Here is a 22,284-nt window from a genome sequence, read left to right as displayed (position 1 = left end):
GTCTGAAACCCTTACTGTGGTGGTCAGCGAGAAGAATGAAATCCTTTAGAACCCACTTTAAAGTGGTGGTTAGTGGGAAGAATAAAACCTTTACCATGGTGGTCAGTGGTAAGAATGAAATCTTTAAAGTGGTGATCAGTGAGGAAGAATGAAACACTTACAGTGGTGGTCAGTGGGAGGAATGAAACTCTTACAAAGGTGGTCAATAGGAAGAATGAAACTGCTACAGCAGTGGTCAGTGGGAGGAATAAAACCCTTACAGTGGTGGTCAGTGGGAAGAACAAAATCCTTACAGTGGTGGTCAGTAGGATGAATGAAACTCTTAAAGTAGTGGGCAGTAGGATGAATGAAACCCGTACAGTGGTGGTGAGTAGTGATGGGCTGAACATCCCTCTGTTCAGTTTGCAGCCAAACATTAAAACGAACGTTTGACCACGATCTTCGAACCAGGACAAATCATAAGTGGTATCTTAAAGCATCCGAGTATGCAGTAAGACACCGCACAGCTACTAAAATACTGCATGAGTTATATTATTAAGTCATGCAGTATTTTAGTAGTAAAAACATTCTTTAATATCTCCCCACTGACAGCTGAATGTAAAAAGAATTTCCGACAATTAAAAAATTACCAAAAAAAAGTGTGGGGTCCCCCCCATCCATACCAAGCCCTTTGGGTCTGGTATATATTTTGAATATTGTTTTAAAAAAATGGCGTGGGGATCCCCTCTAAAATCCTTACCAGACCCTTATCCGAGCACACAGCCTGGCAGGTCAGGAAGGGGGGCACACCACCTCCTGAACCAAACCAGGCCACATGCCCTCAACATGGTGGGGGGGGGGGGTTGTCCCAATGTTGAAGGGATCAAGAGCCTCCCCACAACCGTGGCTGGTTGTTGTGGGGATCTGTGGGTGGGGGGCTTATCGGAATCTGGAAGTCCCCTTTAACTAGGGGGCCCCCAGATCCCGGCCCCCCCATGTGAATGAGTATGGGGTACATGGTACAGCTACTCATTCACATAAAGTGTAGTTTAAAAAATTACAAAAGACAGTCTTTGAGTCCTTTATTAAAAACAAAAATAAAAATAAAAAAATGCCTCCCCAAGTTGATCCAACGTCAATCGCAATGCTTGCCACCACTGCCGACCCCAAAAACATAAACAATAAAAAAATGCTCCACTCTCAACGCTGGCGTCTGCCGCCTGACAGCTGTGCTGGCCTGAAAGTTCTTAAATATCTAAGGGGTGGGGCAATCCAGTGACATAACATCATCATGCGGTGTGATTGGCCAAAGCATTGCTCCTGACCTGTCAGGGCGCACTGTGCACTGTGGGGTGAATGCCCTTACCGTTTGTGTGTTTGCTGAGCACAGGAAGTGCCGATGTTCGAGTTAAACTTACGTTCGACTCAAACATCAAGCCCAATTTAGTGATGAGTGGGAAAAATGCCCTCCTTACAGTAGTCATCAGAATGCCACCTTTACAGGCAGCTAATGGCTCTTCCCCTTCCCTGAGTGTTTACATGGATATCTCAGAATCTGATCAGGTTTCCCTCTCCTCGCTGCCTGTTATGGGATCCCAGTGCTGCTAGTTCGCAGGATGGTACTTTGTAGGGGTATTTGTCCAGGCCAGGTGGCAGAATTGAGAATCCAAAGAGATGGCCACTACTTCACAGTTGACATCGTGTCTCGGTGGGACAGACAAAGGTGAAGTCCAATAGGTAAAAGACCAGCACCAGATACTTCCCTTGAAAAGCCTAGTTTGACCTGTTTTTTTTTTAATAGGTCAACACCCTAAGGTGAGGGTCCATTTCAGATATGCGAGTATGGTTGTGCACTGATAGTTTATTTAACAGCTCCGGGGAAGCAGGTTTGCTTACAAGCAGAAGGATCACAGAAGTGTGTCTTCATATTATTACCCACTGGAAGATTTAAATTTGCACTTTGTGGATGTTGATTGGTACGCTGCATACTGCAAGAGACATTGTATGTGTATATATATATATATATATATATATATATATATATACTGTATATGGTCTCACATGTTTATTGATTTGAATTTATGAACTGTATATATGTAAGGTGATTAACTTGCATTAACAGCAGTGCAACACAATTTAATTGTTTATATAGCTAAAAAGATCAGGCTTGCCATGCTTCCGACTTTGCCAAGTGGTGTTGATCCTAGAACTATGAAGACACCATCCAATGGGAAGTCAATCAGTTACAGCTCAAGGAACCCTTAGCAACCTTTTGAGTAACCCTGGGGTCCCACGGAACCCAGCTTGAGAATAGCTGGCCTGGAGTTTAGCTTTAACCCTTTGAGGACCAAGGGACGTATTTGTCCCATGTTTGTAATTGCGTGTATCATCTGATTAAGAACTTAAAACTCTTTTTTTTTTTGGTTTGAGTCAAAATATTAGTTCTTCTCAACAAACAACAAATGGATCTAGCTTTTTGCCAATTATTTCATGAAATGGCTTAGTTACAGCAACTGAAGTGTACGAACTTTAAAAACAAAAAAAAATATTATTTTGGCATTCCAAAACCTTACGGTCCTCAAAGGGTTAAAGAGGAAATGACCAGAGACTGCAGATATAGTACAGGAGATGACCAGAGACTGCAGACATGGTAAAGGAGATGACCAGAGACTGCGGACACAGTACAGGAGATGACCAGAGACTGCAGACATGGTACAGGAGATGACCAGAGACAGCGGGCACAGTACAGGAGATGACCAGAGACTGCAGACATGGTACAGGAGATGACCAGAGACTGCGGACATAGTACAGGAGATGACCAGAGACTGCGGACACAGTACAGGAGATGACCAGAGACTCCGGACACAGTACAGGTGTCAGGAATGGACTCAGCACTGGTGGTGGGACTCACCTGCCGTGTGGGCTGCAGTACCAGAGCTGACCAGCGGGTGCTCTCAGCAGCCAGAAGCTCACTTCTGCAATCAGCCAAACCTGGGGCTGATTGCAGAAGGTGTATTTAAGGGATGACCAGGCCTGTGATCTGGGCCTTGGTGTATGTTTTCCCATGAGCCCCTGTACCTGGTATCTTGTGTTCCTGCCTCGTTGCTGACCCTGCTTGATCCTGACCTCTGCTGATCGTCTCCTGTTGAACCCGGCTTGTGACCCTGACCATTCTCTGCCTGATCCTTTGTACCGCGCTGCCCGTGAGTTACTGAACCCAGCTTGTTACCCTGACCATTCTCTGCCTGCTCCTTTGGTACCTTGCTGCCCGCACATTGCTGACCTGGCCTGTCTGACCACGCTAACTACTCTGCCATCCATCCATCCTGCACGGATCCAGCCGTCCCTGCTCACACCTTCTGCCTCTTCACATCAGGCTTTCTACCTGCGCATACCTCTGGCGGATTCCTCTACCACTAGCAGGTGTACTCAGGGGCCGCGACCTGGTTCCTGTCTGCTCCAAGTCCATCCCCACCATCAGGGGCCCTGGTGAATAAGCAGACTGGGACTTAGACTCCGCGCCCTGGGGAATCCTGCCCTGAGGACCACTAGAGGTACCACCAGGCAGTCGTTACAGAACCCTACGGCCGGCCTGGCCATTCCACCTCTCCAGCCCTGACTACGCCTGTGTTCCTGCACCTACTAAGATTAGTGGAAGGTTAGTTTGTTCACTGTGCGTTTATATGCATATATATCTGGGTGGCTAATAATAAACTGTATTATTATACTATACCTGAAGCCAGCGTTTCCCTGTGTCAGTCCACACCTTTCTGGTCATTCCTAGATTGCTGACAACAGGAGATGACCAGAGACTGCGATCATAGTACAGGAGATGACCAGAGACTGCGGATATAATACAGGAGATCACCAGAGACCGCGATCATAGTACAGGATATGACCAGAGACTGTGGACATACTACAGGAGATGACCAGAGACTGTGGACATACTACAGGAGATGACCAGAGACTGCGGACATAGTACAGGAGATGACCAGAGACTGCGATCATTGTACAGGATATGACCAGAGACTACAGACACAGTACAGTAGATGACCAGAGACTGCGGACACAGTACAGGAGATGACCAGAGACTGCGAACATAATACAGGAGATGACCAGAGACTGCGATCATTGTACAGGATATGACCAGAGACTACAGACACAGTACAGGAGATGACCAGAGACTGCGGACACAGTACAGGAGATGACCAGAGACTGCGGACATACTACAGGAGATGACCAGAGACTGCAGACCTTTGGGGAGGGGCATCTACCCAAATTTGACAGGTACCCGCTCTAACTTCCGCAAAGTTGACCTCCCCCCTTCCTCCCCATAGTCTTCTGGGACACATGACAGGTCTCACAAGACTACAGGGCCATTCACAAAGCGCAGCGCTTCTTGCGCATGTGCAGTGGGCACCTGGCTGTGAAGCCGCAAGTTGTCACAGCCGGGTGCCCACAATGAAGATGCCGGGGAGAGAAGACAGCCGATGGAATCAGGACACACAGTACAGCCTAGCGGCCAACCCGGTATTCTAACACGGTGCCGGCGATGGGGGAAATACCGGGCCAGCCGCTCCAAATTTGCTCCATAAGACACACAGACATTTCCCCCCATTTTTTGGGGGAAATAGTGCGTCTTATGGAGCGAAAGATACCGTATATGTGGTATGTTCTATTCACTTTTATTTAGGTGCAACTTTCCTTTAAAAGACCTCTCTTATCTGTATGGTTTCTCAGACAGAAGTTACTGGCCATTAGAATTATGCAATCTCAAGTCAATTATTTGCGCATGTAAAATATATATATATTTAAATAAAGTGATATTTATTTTAAAAAATTCTCCGTCTATGGCATATAAATCTTTTTGCATGAGTGTTTTTTTCATATTTTAGCTAGTGGTAGACCTAGTAAAGTGAGTCACTTCCAACTTTCTTATATTTTTTTAATACAACAATGAGATCTTCCTGCTTCAATACTCCATCCTGTATTTTAGCTTCTTCTGTCACATTCTCTATAATATAAAATAAATAAAAAATCCAACAGGGAGAGGGGGAACCCAACATAATAGGCAAAGTGTGTAGACTCAGGAATTTAAGTTATAAGAAATTGTCCGTGGTGTAAAGTGTATATCAAGGCCAATCCACATAAGGAAAAGGATTAGAACACATGGGATTTTTGCTGCAATGTTGGGCTTCCTTAAAGCTGAACTATAGTCACCTTGAATTCAGCGAATGAATGTACTCGGAAATTACTACTGACTGATTGGGTCTCAATCGCCGACCCCTGACATTGGCTGGGCTGAGATGACATCACTCCTACGCATGCTCGAGAGTTCTATCAGATTCGCCATTGTCAAATTTGTACAGTGAGCTGTGCTCACTGATGTCTCTTTTGTATTATAAAGTTTGCCTGTCTGCCCATTTTCATTGTGAAGCCTACAGTAAAGTTCCACTTTAAAGGGATTTGCTCTCACTTCCTGTCACAATGACAATGGTTTCAGCAGACACGAAGTGAGGACAAATGTACATAGACACAGACAACAATAAAACCTTGACTAGGGTTTTAGACTATCAAGACTTAACAGAAAAAGCATTTTATTGCTGTATGCATTGCTGTTTTTGCAGATTTTTTTGTCACTTCCCTTACTTTCTGTTGTCAACAGGACAGAAAAAGAGGAAAAATCTCTCTTAAGGAACCCCAGATAGCAATAAAACCCTGACAGGGGTTCTAACACTTTCCTATTTTGTCCAAAGCTAAAGAAAAAGTTTTGGCTAGACACACTTTAAATGAACACTAGTCAATATCCTTATTCTCCAAAAATAATCCATACACATCCATTATTTAGTGGATTGTTTTATATATTTTGTTAAATTGTTTCTTACTGTGTTTTCTGCCTCCTTATAACATCCCCCCTGAGCTCCTGAATCACTGCTTTTCTCCTCACTTCTGATTGTTTGAAAAAAAGCAGGGCACATTAGATGTGGTCATGTGCACAGCTCTATGCACACTACAAATCCAGCCCATAGTCCATCTCAGGAGTGAGCAAAAGATGGCTACATTCCAACATACTGTGGGACCATGGAGAACGAGTGTAGTCACCTTCTAACAGGAAGTCAAGTTACAGCAGCAAAACCATAGAATATAATTTTCTCTTTACTGGTGTCCTTTGTTTTTCTGGTGAACTTTGTTTTTCTGGCGGCACATCAGACGTTGGCCAAAGCTTATCAAAATCAGTTCCTTACTCTTGCTGAAGTAAAAAAATGGCTCAGGGGACTATGGTACATGAGATGCTCACTTCTATACTGAATGACACCCACGCCAAGTTGTTGAAGGTCTGGGACTTGTGGATTGCATATAATGACAGCTTGAACCTTGTTCTCACCTTGCTTTCAGCCTGATAGGTTCCTCCAAGGATCTTTACTGCACATAGAGGACAGGATCCTGCAGGACCTTCCCCTCCCTTCTCCCCCTGCTCATTTCTCCCCTTCTTCTTCTTACTCCATTTCTTCCCTCCCCTTCCAGGTTAGTCTCCATCCCTTCTTTCTTCCTTTCTACCCCCGTATCTCTTCTTTTACCCCCAAGTCTCCCTAGTCCTTTTTACTGCCTTTTGGCTTAATCAGCACTACTTTTCCCCATTTGGAGGTCACTATTGCCATTGGCAGGAGCAGGCCAGGCGAAGAGGGGCTAATACTTTTTACTGGAAATTTAGCAGATCTATTGTATCATGTATTTTTAACATTGTTATTAGTATGACCTCCCTTTCCTCAGTATCGTTTTTTATGAGCACTTGGCTTATGTCCTGTCCAAGCTATTACATCTTTGTACCATGTTCTTGTGTTGTGTTAAAAAAACAAAAATCTTTAGTAAATCTTTTGTAAAATGAACCAGAGTGTAGTGTCATTTTAACTCCTTAGCATCCTCCAGAACTATCACTGATTGATTCTTTAGCAATGCGCTCTGAAAACATTATTCCAACATTATGTGGCTCTGTTGTGTACTTTTAGCAAGAGGGAAACAAATAGGAATACTTCACCGTTTAGACTTTCTTTAGTCCATCATTTAAAATATTTCATTTATAAATACAGAAAATGTGGTCATATATATCTGAGCCACAAAAATGTTTTGCTCTTTTTCCTACAGCATAAAATACTCCTTGTGCCTGCCTATGTCTGAATCCGTTCTAAATCTACCAGCCCATTGCTTGCCGGACTCTCAACAATTCTTAACAAAGTTGACATTGTAATAGTTTTGTCATATTTCACTAGCTGGCCCGGTCCGCTGGAGCTCCACTTGTTTTATTACTCCCCTTTGCAAGAGCACAAATCCCCTGGTTTTTCCTCAAGAACATTCTGTATTTTGGCCTCATGCCTCTAAGTCCAGGTATTGAATGTTTGTGTAATGCCAAAGATAAATGAAGCTGCTGAGTGCCAAAGACTTTTTTTCTTCCTTTAATATCCATGAAACCAAACAGATCCTGTGCTTGGTTTGTGTTTGTTCATTATCTAATAGAGAACATAGATCTTTAACACTGCTTCTTTTTTAATAATGAACAATCTTCCGTCTCCCAAAAAAAAAGTGTCTCTAATAATCTACTTGTTCTGTAAATGCCGAGCTGTTTCTATCGTGAATTGGGACCCTGGCCTTGGGAAGTCCCCTTGCTAGGAGTGCCAGTGATGTTGGTTTTATCTCACCCATAGCAATGAGCAAACAAGCCTTAGCTTGGATCGCAAACAGTTTGGAGAATCTGGATTGAAGTTTGAAGTTTGCAAGCTTAGCAGTGAACCTCTATGAGGACCAAATCTTGTTAAATTCTGGCTATTTGTAAGGCTAATAATCACGCTATTGTAAAAAAGAAAATGGGAAGCCAGGCACTGCCTTGGGGGACATGTACTAACACCAGCATTACAAAATGTTAAAAACAAAAAAAAAATCTGGTACAGTGCCTTGAAAAAGTATTCATACCCCTTGAAATTTTTCACATTTAGTCATGTTACAACCAAAAACGTAAATGTATTTTATTGAGTTTTTATGTGATAGACCAACACAAAGTGGTACATAATTGTGAAGTGGAAGGAAAATGAAAAATAGTTTACAAATTGCTTCACAAATAGCTTTACAAATCTACCTTGATGTTTGCAAACCTCACATCAAACCTCTTTAATGTCTATGATAAGCAAATCTTTTTGTTAATTTAGTATTAAACTAAAAAAACAAACATTTGTTATATTGCAGCTTACCATTTCTTAGATATGATAGTTACGTTCATTTTCTTTTTTTAGGCCCTCTTTCTTCTATTTTTACCTGAAAATACAGCCAGCAAGTCTGTAATTTTTCAAAAGAATAAGCTCTACAGCAGAATGTATCAGTTATAAAATGAGACCCACCATTTATCGGTCACAGGGTTGCTTACAATGATCAGCTTTTATTTAGTTATGTAAATCCTGTATCCCAAAAGACAAAAACTGTTTTCTGTAACTGCTTATAAAGTGTTAGCTGGAGTTTGGCTTCAATTTGTTAATGTATTTAAATCTGGTAGTACATCTAACACTCTCCTTATACCAGACTGACAATGCTGCTATCCAAAGGTGTCCCCTGTGTCCTTTCATCCAGAGTGGGGGAACTCTAATACAGGAGGAGTGTTACTGGCCAGACCACCAAGTGAAAACAGAGGGGGAAAGAATAAAAAAGAAAAATTCTGGCCATTTGTAGGGCTAATAATCAAGCTAATTTAAAAAAAATGGGAAGCCAGGCACTGCCATAGAGGACATATACCAACGCCAACATTAAAAAACAATTTTACATTGACTTAAATTACATGGTAAGGCCTTGCACTGCTTTGTGGTTAGTTCCTTATTTCTGGTGGCAAACTTCATGACTTGAGAAATTCTCAAATCCTGAGGATTTGGCCATAAATCCATGGTAGCCATGAACCCAAACCTCATCTCTACTCCCCCTGAACCTTAGATGGTTACCTCCTTTTGTTTAAACAAAACATTCATAAAATATGCCAACAAATTTCATTGGTCTTAAAATGTGTCTTGGTTTAATCTTCAGGTATACAATTTTTCAGGCTTAGTATTACCTGCACCACCTGCAAATTCTGTGACCACTGTGTGCAGGATCCCTTGTTTGTGACCATTGTGTACAGGAGCACTTGTGAGTGTTAGCACTATGCGCAGGATCCATTATGAGTGTTACCACAGTGTACATGAGCCCTTGTGAGTGTGACCACTGTGCATGGAAGCCCTTGTGAGTGTGACCACTATGCATGGAAGCCCTTGTGAGTTTTTGTTCCAATTTTCTACAATCAGAAACCACAAGAAATGTAATATTACCCTGTATTCCCTTTCACAAGAGGTGGTATCCAATTTTATCTGGTTTGATCAGTGGGGGATCTGTCCACTGATCCCTCACTGAGTAGAACAGAGTGGGAGGATGGCCTGTCCATGTCCGCTCCGCTTATACAGGGCAGACACAATACAGCCCACTCTGCTTTATGTGTAGTCGGATGTAAATGGACCAGCTGTAAGTTTACACTTGTCTGCCCTTCGATCCAATCCGGCTAGATGTAGGGTAACGGATCCCCTTCCGTTTTTTGCCTTATCAGATTGGAGACAGCCAGATGTAAATGAACACAAGTCCGTTTACATCTGACTGTCCATAGAGGAGAATCGAGGGTCCTATCGGGTCTGCTTGAGAAATGGACAGACGAACCTGATTGGACTGAAAGGGGCCTTATTTTTCCAATACAAGATCATATGTCCTGTTTTATTAGAGCTTTACTTTCCATGGCACAGTGGCTCTGACAACTATGATTCTGCTGTTCAATGAAACTGTCTCAGTGGCCATCTTGGGCAATCTCATTAAGCAGTGGAATGGCAGCTGGTGTAGTTTAGCCACAAGTGAGGGAAAGTCAGTAAAAACAACTTTGTTAAAAAGAAATGGATATTGTGACCCTTCCAGAGTGCACTAAGATTGAACACAGAGGTTGTGGAAAGGCATCCCTTTATTGCTTGAACAGTCTCACGGATGTGCCCCTCTGCAAAATTGTGGCACAAATCTGAGTTGGGCACAGATTATATATTTTTTTGGCTAATAAAGGTAGTAGTAGTCATCTAGTGGTATCTGCTTAGAAGAGAGTAGAAGATGTTTTTGAAAGCTTGCTTCCATCCAGAGAGGAATCAGTCTGGCCAAAATATTCCAATAAGGTTTAAAACATATGTGAGCATTGTTGAGTGCTTCAAGACATAACAATGTGACAGTCAGTGGTCTCATATTTAGGCTACAAAAAAGAAAATTATTTATCATGAATGATTTACTGAAATGTGAGCAACCAAGGGTGCATGAGTAAAATGGAGCATAGATTCAAAGGGATTCTTTCAGGTCATCTGGTATCTTGTAAAAGGGCCGTTCCCATTTAGCGCTAGAGGATCTTGTTGCCTATTTATCCAGGGCAAGCATGTAAGTCTTGATAAATAAGAGCTGCATCCTCACATTACTCAAAGAGTAACAGCAATCCCTGAGCATGAGGAAATGCCTTAGCTCCATGTCAGTTGAGCCACCATTGTGTTTCCTAACCAAAAGCTGTTCCCTTACTAGCAAGCCAGATGTTTCAGCTTTGTTCATCAACGAGGAAGTGATAAGCTTGGGTTTGATTCAAGGGCAGGTTAGGTGAACACCTCCAAAAATCAACAAATTGGGAACTTTAATGTGAAATCAGTAGGAGGCCAATCTTAAAATTTAATTCTCTCCATTTTAAGACTAATAGGCAAAGGATTTTCAAACAAAAGGCATAGAGATGTGGGGAGTGCCAGGGGGCACATATGCCAATGCAATGGTCTGCTATGGATTGTAAGGGGGACCACACAAACAAAACAAAAGAGTTGGTGTAGGGTTCCCCCTAAAAATCTATACTAGACCCTTACCCTTGATGAGGCTTTAGTATAAATCTAAAAGGGGACCCCACACCAAAAAAAAGGTGGAAAACATGTGTACTATCACTACAAGGAATGACTTCTGGCTGCACCAGTTTGCCAATTGTCAAACCCCCAAATAGTGATTCTTGGCTTTTGGTGAACGAAAACCCCTTCCCTATGGGAAGTGACACCCATTCAGATAAGTGGCTGCTTCTGGTGAGAGTCACAAAGACAGTAAAAGCACATTTACTTAGTAAAATTGGGAAAGGTTAGAACATTTGTTAGGTTTTCATTATTGGCAATGTCTTTCTGACACCCTCACCCTTTTATTTCTTGTCCTTGAGTCATCAGGACAGGAAATGAGTAGAGATCTCCCATTAATGAAATATTGGAGGAAGATCTGACTCTTACCCACTCTTATCAAAAACAACAAAAAAAACCCCTTTTTGCTGGAGTTGACCTTCAATAGTAGGGTTTCTGTTTGGAAATGCTTTTAACTCTTGCAGGAATGGCTGACTTTAACATGCTGTCTTCCATAGTAGTGCAGATATTGCTACACTAATTAACAAGCTTAGAGGGCTTTCATTATTAGAGACTGTCAGCTCCCATGATGTAGTAGGCATTGTGCTGCTAATAGTCATGCTATAGTGGAGGTGGTAGGCCCTGTCACAACATTTTTCAGAGTTTCAGTACTTTGGGTTGACATTTTGTAATTTAAACTGCAAATGACCTCACCCTCCCTTTAAATTGGGAAAAAGTCAAATTGATAATTTCTTGTATTTAGTTTTCTTTTCAATGGCTCCTTGTTTTAGAACAATGTTCCATTTAACAGGAGTTCTGTGGACCCCATATATTACAGCATATGAATATTCTATGGAGCAGAAAATTTCTGTAGTGCATTAATAAAAAACACGAACAATCTACTGAATGAAATCCAGTGCATGAGCCACATAAAATTTATATATGGTGATGATGGGGTATTCAAGTTTTATAGAGATATAATGATCCTTGCACTGAATGCACAATTTGTTAAACCAAGCCAAGAAGGAAGTACAATAATACTCGCCTGGCATCCACGCTGAACGTTAGAGGGTGCTGATATTAACTGCTGAAGGTTATTATGGATTTATGGCAGACATATCACATCAAACACATCTAATTGAATTGGGTTGACTGGGCACGCTCCATATTTTATGAGCTAGAAGCAGTAGTTTATGGTTATGGGTTTGGCATTGGCTTGCTACATTCATGACTTACAGTAGTTTGGATTGGCTTGAGAAGCCTAGCCTTACATATTTAAAGTGTTGGAGAAGAAAGGTACAGACGTTATCCAATCAGAGCCTGTATTTTCTTATGTATGACTACTTTGGCATTAAAGAGACCCTGTCACCCTCTTTTGGCATTGAGAAAATTTTGTCAACACAGTGCTTGGTGAGCCAACTTCTGTCGTCTCTAAAAATGTGCACTTACATTAGCTCTCTCTCCACCAGAAATATGTTTTCTTACAGAAATCTACTTTTTCTAGTAGTGTTGGCAATTCCCACAGCCACCTTGGCCATTGATGGAAGTGTCTTGCTGGAAATGACTTTCCTTGCATCTTGCCTGATGCAATGGAGTGCCTGTTAATAAGCTACCTTCTGTCTTTTGGTTAAGTCATGAACTTGTCATTACTGTCCCCCTAGGGTAGTACTGAGTCAAGAGTAGGATTGGGCTGTTCATGACCCATCTAAAACTACTGTAAAAAGTTCTTAGTTTCCACCAATTCATTAGCCATGATAAATACATTTTTAGTGCAATTGTTGTTTTCCTTTAAAAACTATATTTGCTTTCTGAATAGAACACAAAAATGAAGACAGGAAAATGGTAAAGTAATTGTCTAGTAAAAACAAGTGATTGATTTGTTCAAAGTGTTTTGACAACTTTTTTCTCCCTAACTAGGAAGCATCTTCAGGCAATTAAATGTAATGAAAGCTAATTAAAAGAAATCATTTGTCCCTTCACTGTGAACTGAAAGTGAACTGAAAGGCAGCAGGAGATAACAGTTGACTGCAGGCAAATGCAGCCCTTGAAACTAGAGAGCAGAGGAATGGAAGAAAGTTTGAAAGTTATGCTCAACCAGAGGAGTTTTGTCACAAGATAGATGAATGAACTTTGTTTCTCATACTCTCTATGGCCAAAAATTTGTGGACACCCTTCCCAATACTGAGTTCAAGTGTTTCCACTGAAAGGTACTGTTAACTTTACCATTTGGAGAAGTCCCTTTTTTGAAATTTCAGCATGACTGTGCCGCTGAGTACAAAGCAGGTTCCAAAAAGACAATGGGGATTTACTAAAATTGGAGACTGCAAAGTTTGCTTTAAAAATCAGCTTCCATTCTTTTGTCTAAGCTTAATTGAACAAGCTGAAGTTAAAAGCTAATTGGTTACCATGCACAGCTGCACCAGATTTTGCACTCTCCAGTTTTAGTAAATCAACCCCAGTCCTTAATGAGTTTGGTTTGGAGGAACCTGAATGGCTTGAATAGATTCCTGACCTCAACAGTACAGTACACATGTGGGATTATTTGGAATGCTGATTGTGAGCCAGGTCTGCTCACTCAAAATAAAGTACCTGACGTCACAAATATATATATATTGTTTTGCTATAGGGACCAGATTTTTACAGATACACTTCAACATCTCATTAAAAATGCTTGCCATAAGAATAAGGGTTGAGAAGAAAAAGCAGGGGGGGGGGGGGGCATCTCTAGATTTATGCCCATGATTTTGAAATAGGATGTCCTCTGTAGATATGGTGGTCAGGTGTCCATACGTTTTTGCTATTATTTGCAGAAGGAACTCACCAATCTACCATTGTAAACATGGAATAAATCAGCTTCACTGGACTGCTATATTTGTAATTAAAAAGGTTTCTCTTCTGCAGTTATAGTGGAAACATGAAAGATGTCACCAAAACCATGACAGTTGTCATTACTGGAGGTCTCCCCTGGGGGCAAGTTGCCAATCTGACTAATTTCCATCAAAACTGGAATAATCCTAAAAGCTGTTTGTTTTTTGTGTTTTTTAAACCAGTCAAAATGTTCATCATAATGAAACGTAACACAAAACAAGGTTTAACAGCAACAGTGTCTGCTGTTAAAATGGTCTTTTAGATAAGTAAATGTATTGTGGGGATGAGGAGGCCTTGGTTGTTGCCTCCTGCTACAGGGACTTTTGACCTACAACCTCCCAGAGTTGAGAGACACATGTATTGTGATGGCAGCTATCTCTTCTGCAAAGGGCAACTGTTACAGCATGGCCTCCGTGTAGATTCTGGTTGAAGAGCCTCAATAAAGGACAATCTTTGGAAATTTAAAGACTATCTGTAAGGAAAAAAAATGATTTTTTTTTTTTTTAACATTTGGATGGAGTGGGAAAGGGTTAAGTTTTTGTTGCTGTATTTGTTCCCTCTGGAGAGATTCACCCCTTTATTTGTACTTGTGATTATTGTTACTGATAAAGAAAGTGAGGGAAATCTACAAATTTAGAGCTCACCCATGAACAAGATCTAAGAGTAAGTCTAATGGAGGACACGTGTTCCAGGGACATCTGGATAAGATGGGAATTCTCACTTAAGGAGTGTGGGGGCATCAACAGAATGGTCATTGTGTCCTCCTGCCTTCTGACCTGGCCACATGCAAAGATAAAAAAGCAACAGGACAATGATCTAAAAATACCAATAGATAAAGCCACAGAGACATGGCCATAAGTGGACACCTAAAAACATCCATTCAAAATCAGTCTCATGGAAAAAATGCAAAGAACAAAAAAACAAAGGGCTCAAATGCCTAGTGTGTTATATCTAACACTTTATTAAAAGATAAGATTACAAATTATACTCACAAACCCAGTGTGGGTATAGGTGTATCACAAAATTAAAAAAAACAGTATCCAGCCCCATAACGAGCCTCATAGAATGAGATGCATGAAACTACCAGCTGACGTTTTTCGGGGGACAATCCCCCTTCTTCAGAACAAATCTGGTGTGTCCCATTCATCCACCTCCTTTTAACTATCAGACTGTTAGTAGGTTCCACCTACCCCAAAAAAAGGGGGAGGGAGGAGAGGGAGAGGGAGGTCAGGAGGTTTGTTCTGATCTAGATGGTTTCTATTGACAACTACAACCACAATACAGTAGAATTATTAGTGGCACAGGAGTTTAAACAATAGCACAAAATCTACAATCCAAAATACAAATCACATATGTTTAAATGTAAAATCACAACGTTGCATGTACCTTTTGACCATCTCAATGTGCTTTAAATTTCTCCATGCAGTGTACCTAAATAGTATGTAAATTTAGTTATAGTAAAGCATAGACCCATTGAAATACATCAGAAAAGGTACAGTATATACTGTATATAGATCAATAGGTGAAATAAGTAAATGAATGAATATTGGAAACGCAAATACAACTGCTGCTAATCCCTTACCTTACCAATTAGTATAAAACAGAACAGATTTCATAAATCACAATTAATAATTGTTGTTAAAATTATTCAATTTCTGTGCCACTGTATAAAAATAAAATAAATAAATACATATATCATGGGACATACTGATGGGAATAAATAGGAACCCTATACCCAAGTTCCATATACGATTTCCATACACGACCAGTTGTGTCTATAAAATAAACAAATTGTCACATGAGACTAAGAATTATACAAATACAGTATGATGTATATATTAAAAATACATAAAATGACTTTATAATAAAATAATAGATTAATCCACCTCAATCTATGGGGCTCGTTACAAGGTTGAATTTTAGTTTTTGGATTTCGTGATATGCATTTACCCACACTGGGTTTATGAGTATAATTTGTTATCTTATCTTGTAATAAAATGTTGAAGATAATGCACTAGGCATCTGCACCCCTTGTTTTTTTGTTTTTTGCATAGTTTGCAGTCTGGTGGGAGCTGTTAGTTCTAAGGTGTCAAGTTCTTAGTCCTTAAAGTCATGGGAAAAAAATGATCAGTTATTAAAATACCGGGGTGCCCAGGAGTGGGTTTTTTGGGGTGAGATATTTCAGCAATACTATTGTTTGTACATAGCTGACTTCCAGCTGAGGCATAGGGGTGGCTAAAAAGAAAAACTCTACTTGTAAAAAATAAAATCCTTAATCTGCTATGCATGATTAGCAAGATTTATGATAGATTATTAAGTGTTCTTGCATGGCAAGACCACTTCCTGTTATCTCACATATATATTCTTATTATTATAGCCAAATTTACCACCCTAACTCCTCCCACAGTTTTTACACTACATAGACAGTAATTTACCAAAACATGCAGATTGTTCCCGATTGGTGTGCTATTACTTTGGGGAACTTTTCGCTGAATGGTTCATGAAATATCGGCGTTTTTTTGGTGAAATTCGTCTCATAGGAATGAATGGCGGAGTGTTCAAAACTAGAGTGTGAGCTGACAAAAGCTAGAGTGTGAGCTGAAAAATCAGGACATGATTTCTAAACTGCCATCACTCCCTCATTTTCAAGCCCACCTACACAAATCTTATATCAAGACGTTCAGCTATCCCTGCTGCCACTAAAAATGTCCACGGCTAAACCATAGTCCTGATAGTTTTCACAATATGACCATTTGTTTGCAACTCATGCCACCCATTGACATTCATTAAAACTCCACTCTAGCCACCTCAAATTTGAAGGGCAATTTCTAAACTGCGACTGTGCCTTCATTTTTAATATTTCAGAGACATACTATGCATCAAAATGTAGGTCTGAGTCTTGTAATTCTCACAATATAAAGCTCTTCAGTGTAGGATTTATAATTTTTAAACTACAACCGTTTGAAGATGGCAACCGCCCATGAAGTGAGCAAGTTGGAGTAGTTTGTTTTTAACCGCTCTTCTCTGCCCTTGCTGTAGAGTAAATTGTCATAGGAACCCAGGTGTGTGAGCAGGCAGCAGAGTGACAAAAGCTAGAGTGTGAGCTGAAAAATTATAGTTGAAATGCATTTCTCACTCTATCAAGCTTGCCATGTGCATTTTTTAAATTTGATCAATCAATTGGTTAGTGTAATGTTTACTATCTTTACTCACTCCAAACACTCAAAACAGTTACTCTGCCCACTCCATAAAGTTACTCTGCCCAGTCCAACCTTTTCACAGTTACTCCAGCCACTCCAACCACACAATAGTTACTCCAGCCACTCCAACCACACAATAGTTACTCAAGCCACTCCACCCAGTTACTCCGCCCACTCCATTTGTAGACTACTGGTGGAGGCAAGAACACTTCACACAATTTCCCCAGAAATTGTAGCTTTTCTAGTTACAATGTGCCTTTGCAATTTAATCTGTAGCCTGTTATTTCCTTTGAACCATGTTGACAATATTGTGCACAGAGCTTCCCCTTCTGCTAATGTGGCTGGCTTCTCTATTTTACACAAAATGGGCACAGGGCTTGAAGGTGAATTTCAAGCATCCCCTGCAACAGAAGGGTGTTGTGTGTGTGTGCGTGTATTGGTGTGTGAGTGATACTTTCTCTTGATAAGCATTAACAATAAGGCTGTAAATTGGTGGCCATAAACCAGCAACCATAGGAGCTAGTGGTTTTTTTTATTGGCTTCTGGGCAGTAGTGTATTTAGGTTTTGTGCTGCCCCTAGACAACACAAAAATCGGCGCCCCCCCCCCTCTTGCAGAAAGAGCCTGACATTGACCAAGAGCACCCCTGTCCTCCACTTGAGCCTTCCACTACCACTGCCCCCCATACACCAGCCACCATCCCCCATGGCAAGAAAGAGAAAGACACCTCACCTTCACAGCTCCAGACAATCCCAGGAAAGAAAGTCGGGCTGTGCATACACCATCATGAAACCCACAACATTTCTCGGAACCCACCTGGTCCCCATGCCATGTGTGTCCCTTCTTCTGTCCCTTCTTCCAAGGGGCAGTGCTGCCCCCCCTGAAAAATGATGCCCTAGGCAAATGCCTTGTTTGCCTTGTGGTAAATACACCCCTGCTTCTGGGTCTAGAACATGAAAAGTGATGTCCAGGCAGCTGTACCTAGCTATTATGTACCAATTTCCTACTATAGCTGTTTTTTTTTTAAAGATGAGTTCCAGGTATGTCAATTTTTGCTTAATTACCTTGGTCTGCCTTGGACTAATGTAAGCATGTATTTGCCACACCTGTGATATGCTCGTGGAAGCTGAAAATCACTGTAGTAGGCACCACTACTACAGTGATCTCCACTTGCTATATATATATATATATATATATATATATATATATGTATAAATCTTGGCATTCCTTAGAAGAATGAAAAGTGATCTTGAAATTCCAGGTCTCTCAACACCCCGCTGGGATGACAGATGGAAGATATAGTAGAGCAGTGAGTGCCCGGGCTGTGTTAGGATAGATTGTAGATACACACAACTGTGCCATTAGGGAGCACATATGTTAAGACATCTTCTATATATTAATTATCATGACTAATGCCCTGGATATAGAAATGATAAAGATTAATGGGAGGAATGTATGGCCTGGTTACCAGCTGGGAGCTCTGTTAAATCTGTTATGTGGCATGGTAAATTATAAGTGTAATTAAGAAACATTCCTTTATATAATTAGAACTAGCCATAGGATTGCAACCCAGATATTATATTGCATGTCAGAATATTGTAGTATATTTAGTTACATTCACATATTTGTGTTTTAGTGCATTGCATTAATAACAAATCTGATCCCTGTATCTTTGGTACAGTTTCCAACAAAAAGCATGGGGAATGTATGAAAATGCATCTAAAATATACCGTACTGTGACTTCCCACAGGAAAACGCAAATGTATGAATGTTGCCTGGTTGCAGATAGATATTCCATTTAATGGGTATTTCTATGCTGCTTAGCTTTAAATAAAAAAAATTGAGAAAGAAAGCAAGAAAGAAAGAAAGAAAGAAAGAAAAAAAGAAAGAAAAAAAGAAAGAAAGAAAGAACCAGGTCAGGTGTTCTGCTGTGCAGGTAGAAAACATATAGAGATCAGAGGTTTGAGCTCAACAGTACGTGTCTTATTTGTCCCTTTGAGAATGGGGTCCAGCAAGACCTTGAAACATGCATTTCACCTTGCCCACTGTGACTTGGTCACAGAGGTCATAGCTATCTGATAAGTTTTCCAGCATGGTGGTGGTGCACAGTGGTGGAGTGAAGCACTGAAGGAAGTATTGACATAAAGAACTGTTTTGTTGTTATCCACAAGTATACTTTGCACTATTTTGCTTGGAGCACTTTATATACAGTATTACATGAAAGAAGAGAAGTTATATTTTTATGGACTTTTGAACTAAGCAGCCTCATTTTATATAATTTGATTTATTTGTATGTGATTTGTTATAGGAGCTCTGTATATTGTGAGGAATAATGATCCATCTGCTCCCCCCACTATCATGTCACTCTTTGCTTAAAGTAGCTGTAAACCTCAGGTATGAAATATGAACAAAGCACATCTCCCTATGGTGTGTACTTCGTGTAATTTCTGTCTGCTGTCTCATTCCTCTGTTATCAGCATGAATCACTTCTGACATGTTTTCCTGACACCAAGAGATAAATGGTGACAGGGGAGGGGCATCCAGCAGATTGACAGCCTCAGTTCTGTTCTTGTGAGCTGTGTGGAAGAGAGGGGGTCCCTTCTCTCCAATCAGCTCAAATAACTCTCCTCACTGAGCTCTGTATAGTGTAACTTCAGCTCTCCACCCCCTTGTTCTGAACTCTCAGACAAGCTTTATAAATCCAGCACTTTTAATGGATGTACAGATGAGAAGTCTACAGATAAACAGGTACAGATTATGTAGGAGGATCTGTTTCATCTCTGTGTATCACCTGAGGCCAGTCACTTCACTGGGTATTTTTTAGGTTTTACAACCACTTTAACTGCTTCCCGTCTGGCCCATGTATATAAATGGCCGGACGGGAACAGTACAGGGGCGGGTTGCCGTTCATAAACAGTGCCCGATATTTCAGCCTGTGCGCGCTCCCTAGGAATGCGTGGCACCGCGATCCGGTGCCCGCTGTGTCCTCCAGAACACAGATCACTGTACGGGACCTCTGTGTGAGGTCCCGATCATGTGATCACTGTTTGGCCAATCAGTGATCACATGAATAGTAGTAAGCAAGATGTCATTTCTGACATGTGAATAATCAAAGAGGTCACATGGTACAAGGCTATTCACAACAGCCTTGTAACATGTGACAAGCTGTGACCAATCACAGCTCTCACAGTATTTCTCAATGGCTGCAAGAATGCAGCCAGAGAGAAAGATAAATGGTTGCTTTTCAAGCCTTTATGGGTGTAAAAGCAATCAGTGTAAAAAAAAGTGAATACATTTTGGCCAAGATTTATGAATAAAGATTATTTATTTGCAAAATTTTAGAAGAAAAACACTTTTTTTCAAACTTTTTGGACCTTTTCATTTATATAGCAAAAAAATGCCAGTGCTGAATAAATACCACCAAAATAAAGTTTTATCTGTCTCCAAAAATGCTAAAAAATTCATATGGGTATAGTGTTGCATGCCCGCACAATTGTCATTCAAAGTGTGACAGCGCTGAAAGCTGAAAATTGGCCTGGGCAGGAAGGGGGTAAAAGTGTCCGGACTTGAAGTGGTTAAAGGCACAGCGTGATCCTGGCAGTGTGTCACTAGCCAAATTACCAGATTAAAACAGAGGGACAAAAGCCTCAAAAAAGAAAACTAATGCAGCCATCACATCTAATGATTGGTAAAGTGCAATATATTACATTTTTGGTTTTGGGTTTAATACCACTTTAAGGATTAACTGATAGCAAGGACACAGGAAGCAATGAAAGTATTGTTCCTATTCTCACTAGATAATACACTGATATTTGTCTCCACTTTGCCCGTTGCAATGCTTTTATCAGCCTTGGGATATCTCTCAATAAATATAATCCTTTTTCTTCACCTAGAACAGAGATGAATATGAGGACCCGCCATATAATTTTACTGAAGAGGAACATCTCCTGCCTCTTTTACACAAAGAGAAGAGATTGAATGAGACCGCCAGAACCAGCGCACAGATTACCAGGGGTGTTACATCCAACAGACCCTCGCTATTTTCTAAAACACAGGAAGATGAAAAAATTCCACAAATCTTTATCCATATTCAAACTCTCAGGGCTGGGGATGTATTTGTGAGTATAAATATTTTTTCCTTATGGGTAGATTGGAGTTGAGGGCAAATAAAGCTGAACTCTGGAAAATATTGTCAAAATACATTCATCTTGTGTATTCTTCCTTGATCTCGGTGTGCTTTATGTAATTCTTCCAATCCGTGCAGTAATCCAGTGTGACATTGTACCTCTGTGCAAAAGCTTCCTGTAATAAAGACCGCTCACTGCTGCTCTCTCTCCTTGTGCAGGGTGTCTGGTCTTGTATCCACTCCCCGCTGTAGTTTCTGCAGGCAGCCTGTAATGGGTGGAGCCTGCTGGATCCCTCCCACAGCTCTGGTCTCTGTACAGGCTATGTACTGCACAGTGATGATGTAAGTGCTACTTATACAAGGTAATATCTGGGTTTGTAAAGGTTTTTGTTGCATACAACGTAGATTAAGGCTCCGGTCACACCAATGCGTTTTTTAGTGCTTTTTGCAGAAATGCACTACAGTCCACTTAACCAGTTGCCAACCGCAGATAGCTGAATGACGGCCAATTCTGGGAGGGCATCATATGACATCCTCCCAGAACGCGCTCTTCTGCGCGCCCCCCAGGATGCGCACCTGGCGATCTCCGTGATCGCTGTGTCCTAAGGACACAGCTGATCACGTGATGTGGTAAAAGGCCAATCACAGTGGCTTTTTACCACGTGATCAGCCGTGTCCAATGACACGCTGATCACAGGGAAATGCAATTGCCGGTTCTCAGCTACACTTACCTCACGCTGTCAGAACGTGGGGAAAGTACTGCCGAGAACCGGCAGTTGTCAGAGCAGGGATTGGCACTGATCATCAGGGCACCGATGATCAGTGCCCTAATGATCGGTGCCCAGCAGTGCCACCCACCAGTTCCACCCACCTGTGCCGCCCACCTGTGCCCAGCAGTGCCACCCACCAGTGTCCAGCAGTGCCACCCACCTGTGCCCAGCAGTACCGCCCACCAGTGCCCAGCAGTGCCACCCACCAGTGTCCAGCAGTGCCACCCACCTGTGTCACCCACCTGTGCCCATCAGTGCCACCCACCTGTGTCACCCAACTCTGCCCATCAGTGCCACCCACCAGTTCCACCCACCTGTGCCGCCCATCTGTGCCCAGCAGTGCTGCCCATCTGTGCCCAGCAGTGCCACCCACCTGTGTCCATCAGTGCCACCCACCTGTGT

At 41.5% G+C, this 22,284-nt stretch overlaps 1 protein-coding gene across 2 annotated transcripts in view; it reads left to right on the top strand.

The window, feature by feature from the left end:
* The window catches only part of LOC149471142 (cyclic nucleotide-binding domain-containing protein 2-like), a 349,105-nt gene that overhangs the window by 236,136 nt on the left and 90,685 nt on the right, over nucleotides 1-22,284 (top strand). For both annotated transcript variants that reach the window (XM_089656547.1, XM_089656541.1), the window contains exon 13: nucleotides 20,880-21,104. In XM_089656547.1, coding sequence (XP_089512673.1) covers nucleotides 20,880-21,104 — 225 coding nt within the window. The remainder of the gene's footprint in view (nucleotides 1-20,879; nucleotides 21,105-22,284) is intronic.

This window comes from Staurois parvus, unplaced genomic scaffold, assembly GCF_062004578.1.
Source record: "Staurois parvus isolate SC_StPar_1 unplaced genomic scaffold, SC_StPar_1.0 ptg000027l, whole genome shotgun sequence".
Taxonomy (NCBI): Eukaryota; Metazoa; Chordata; class Amphibia; order Anura; family Ranidae; genus Staurois; species Staurois parvus.
Note: the sequence above shows the minus strand (reverse complement) of the source record. Positions and strands in the feature narration are given on the sequence as shown.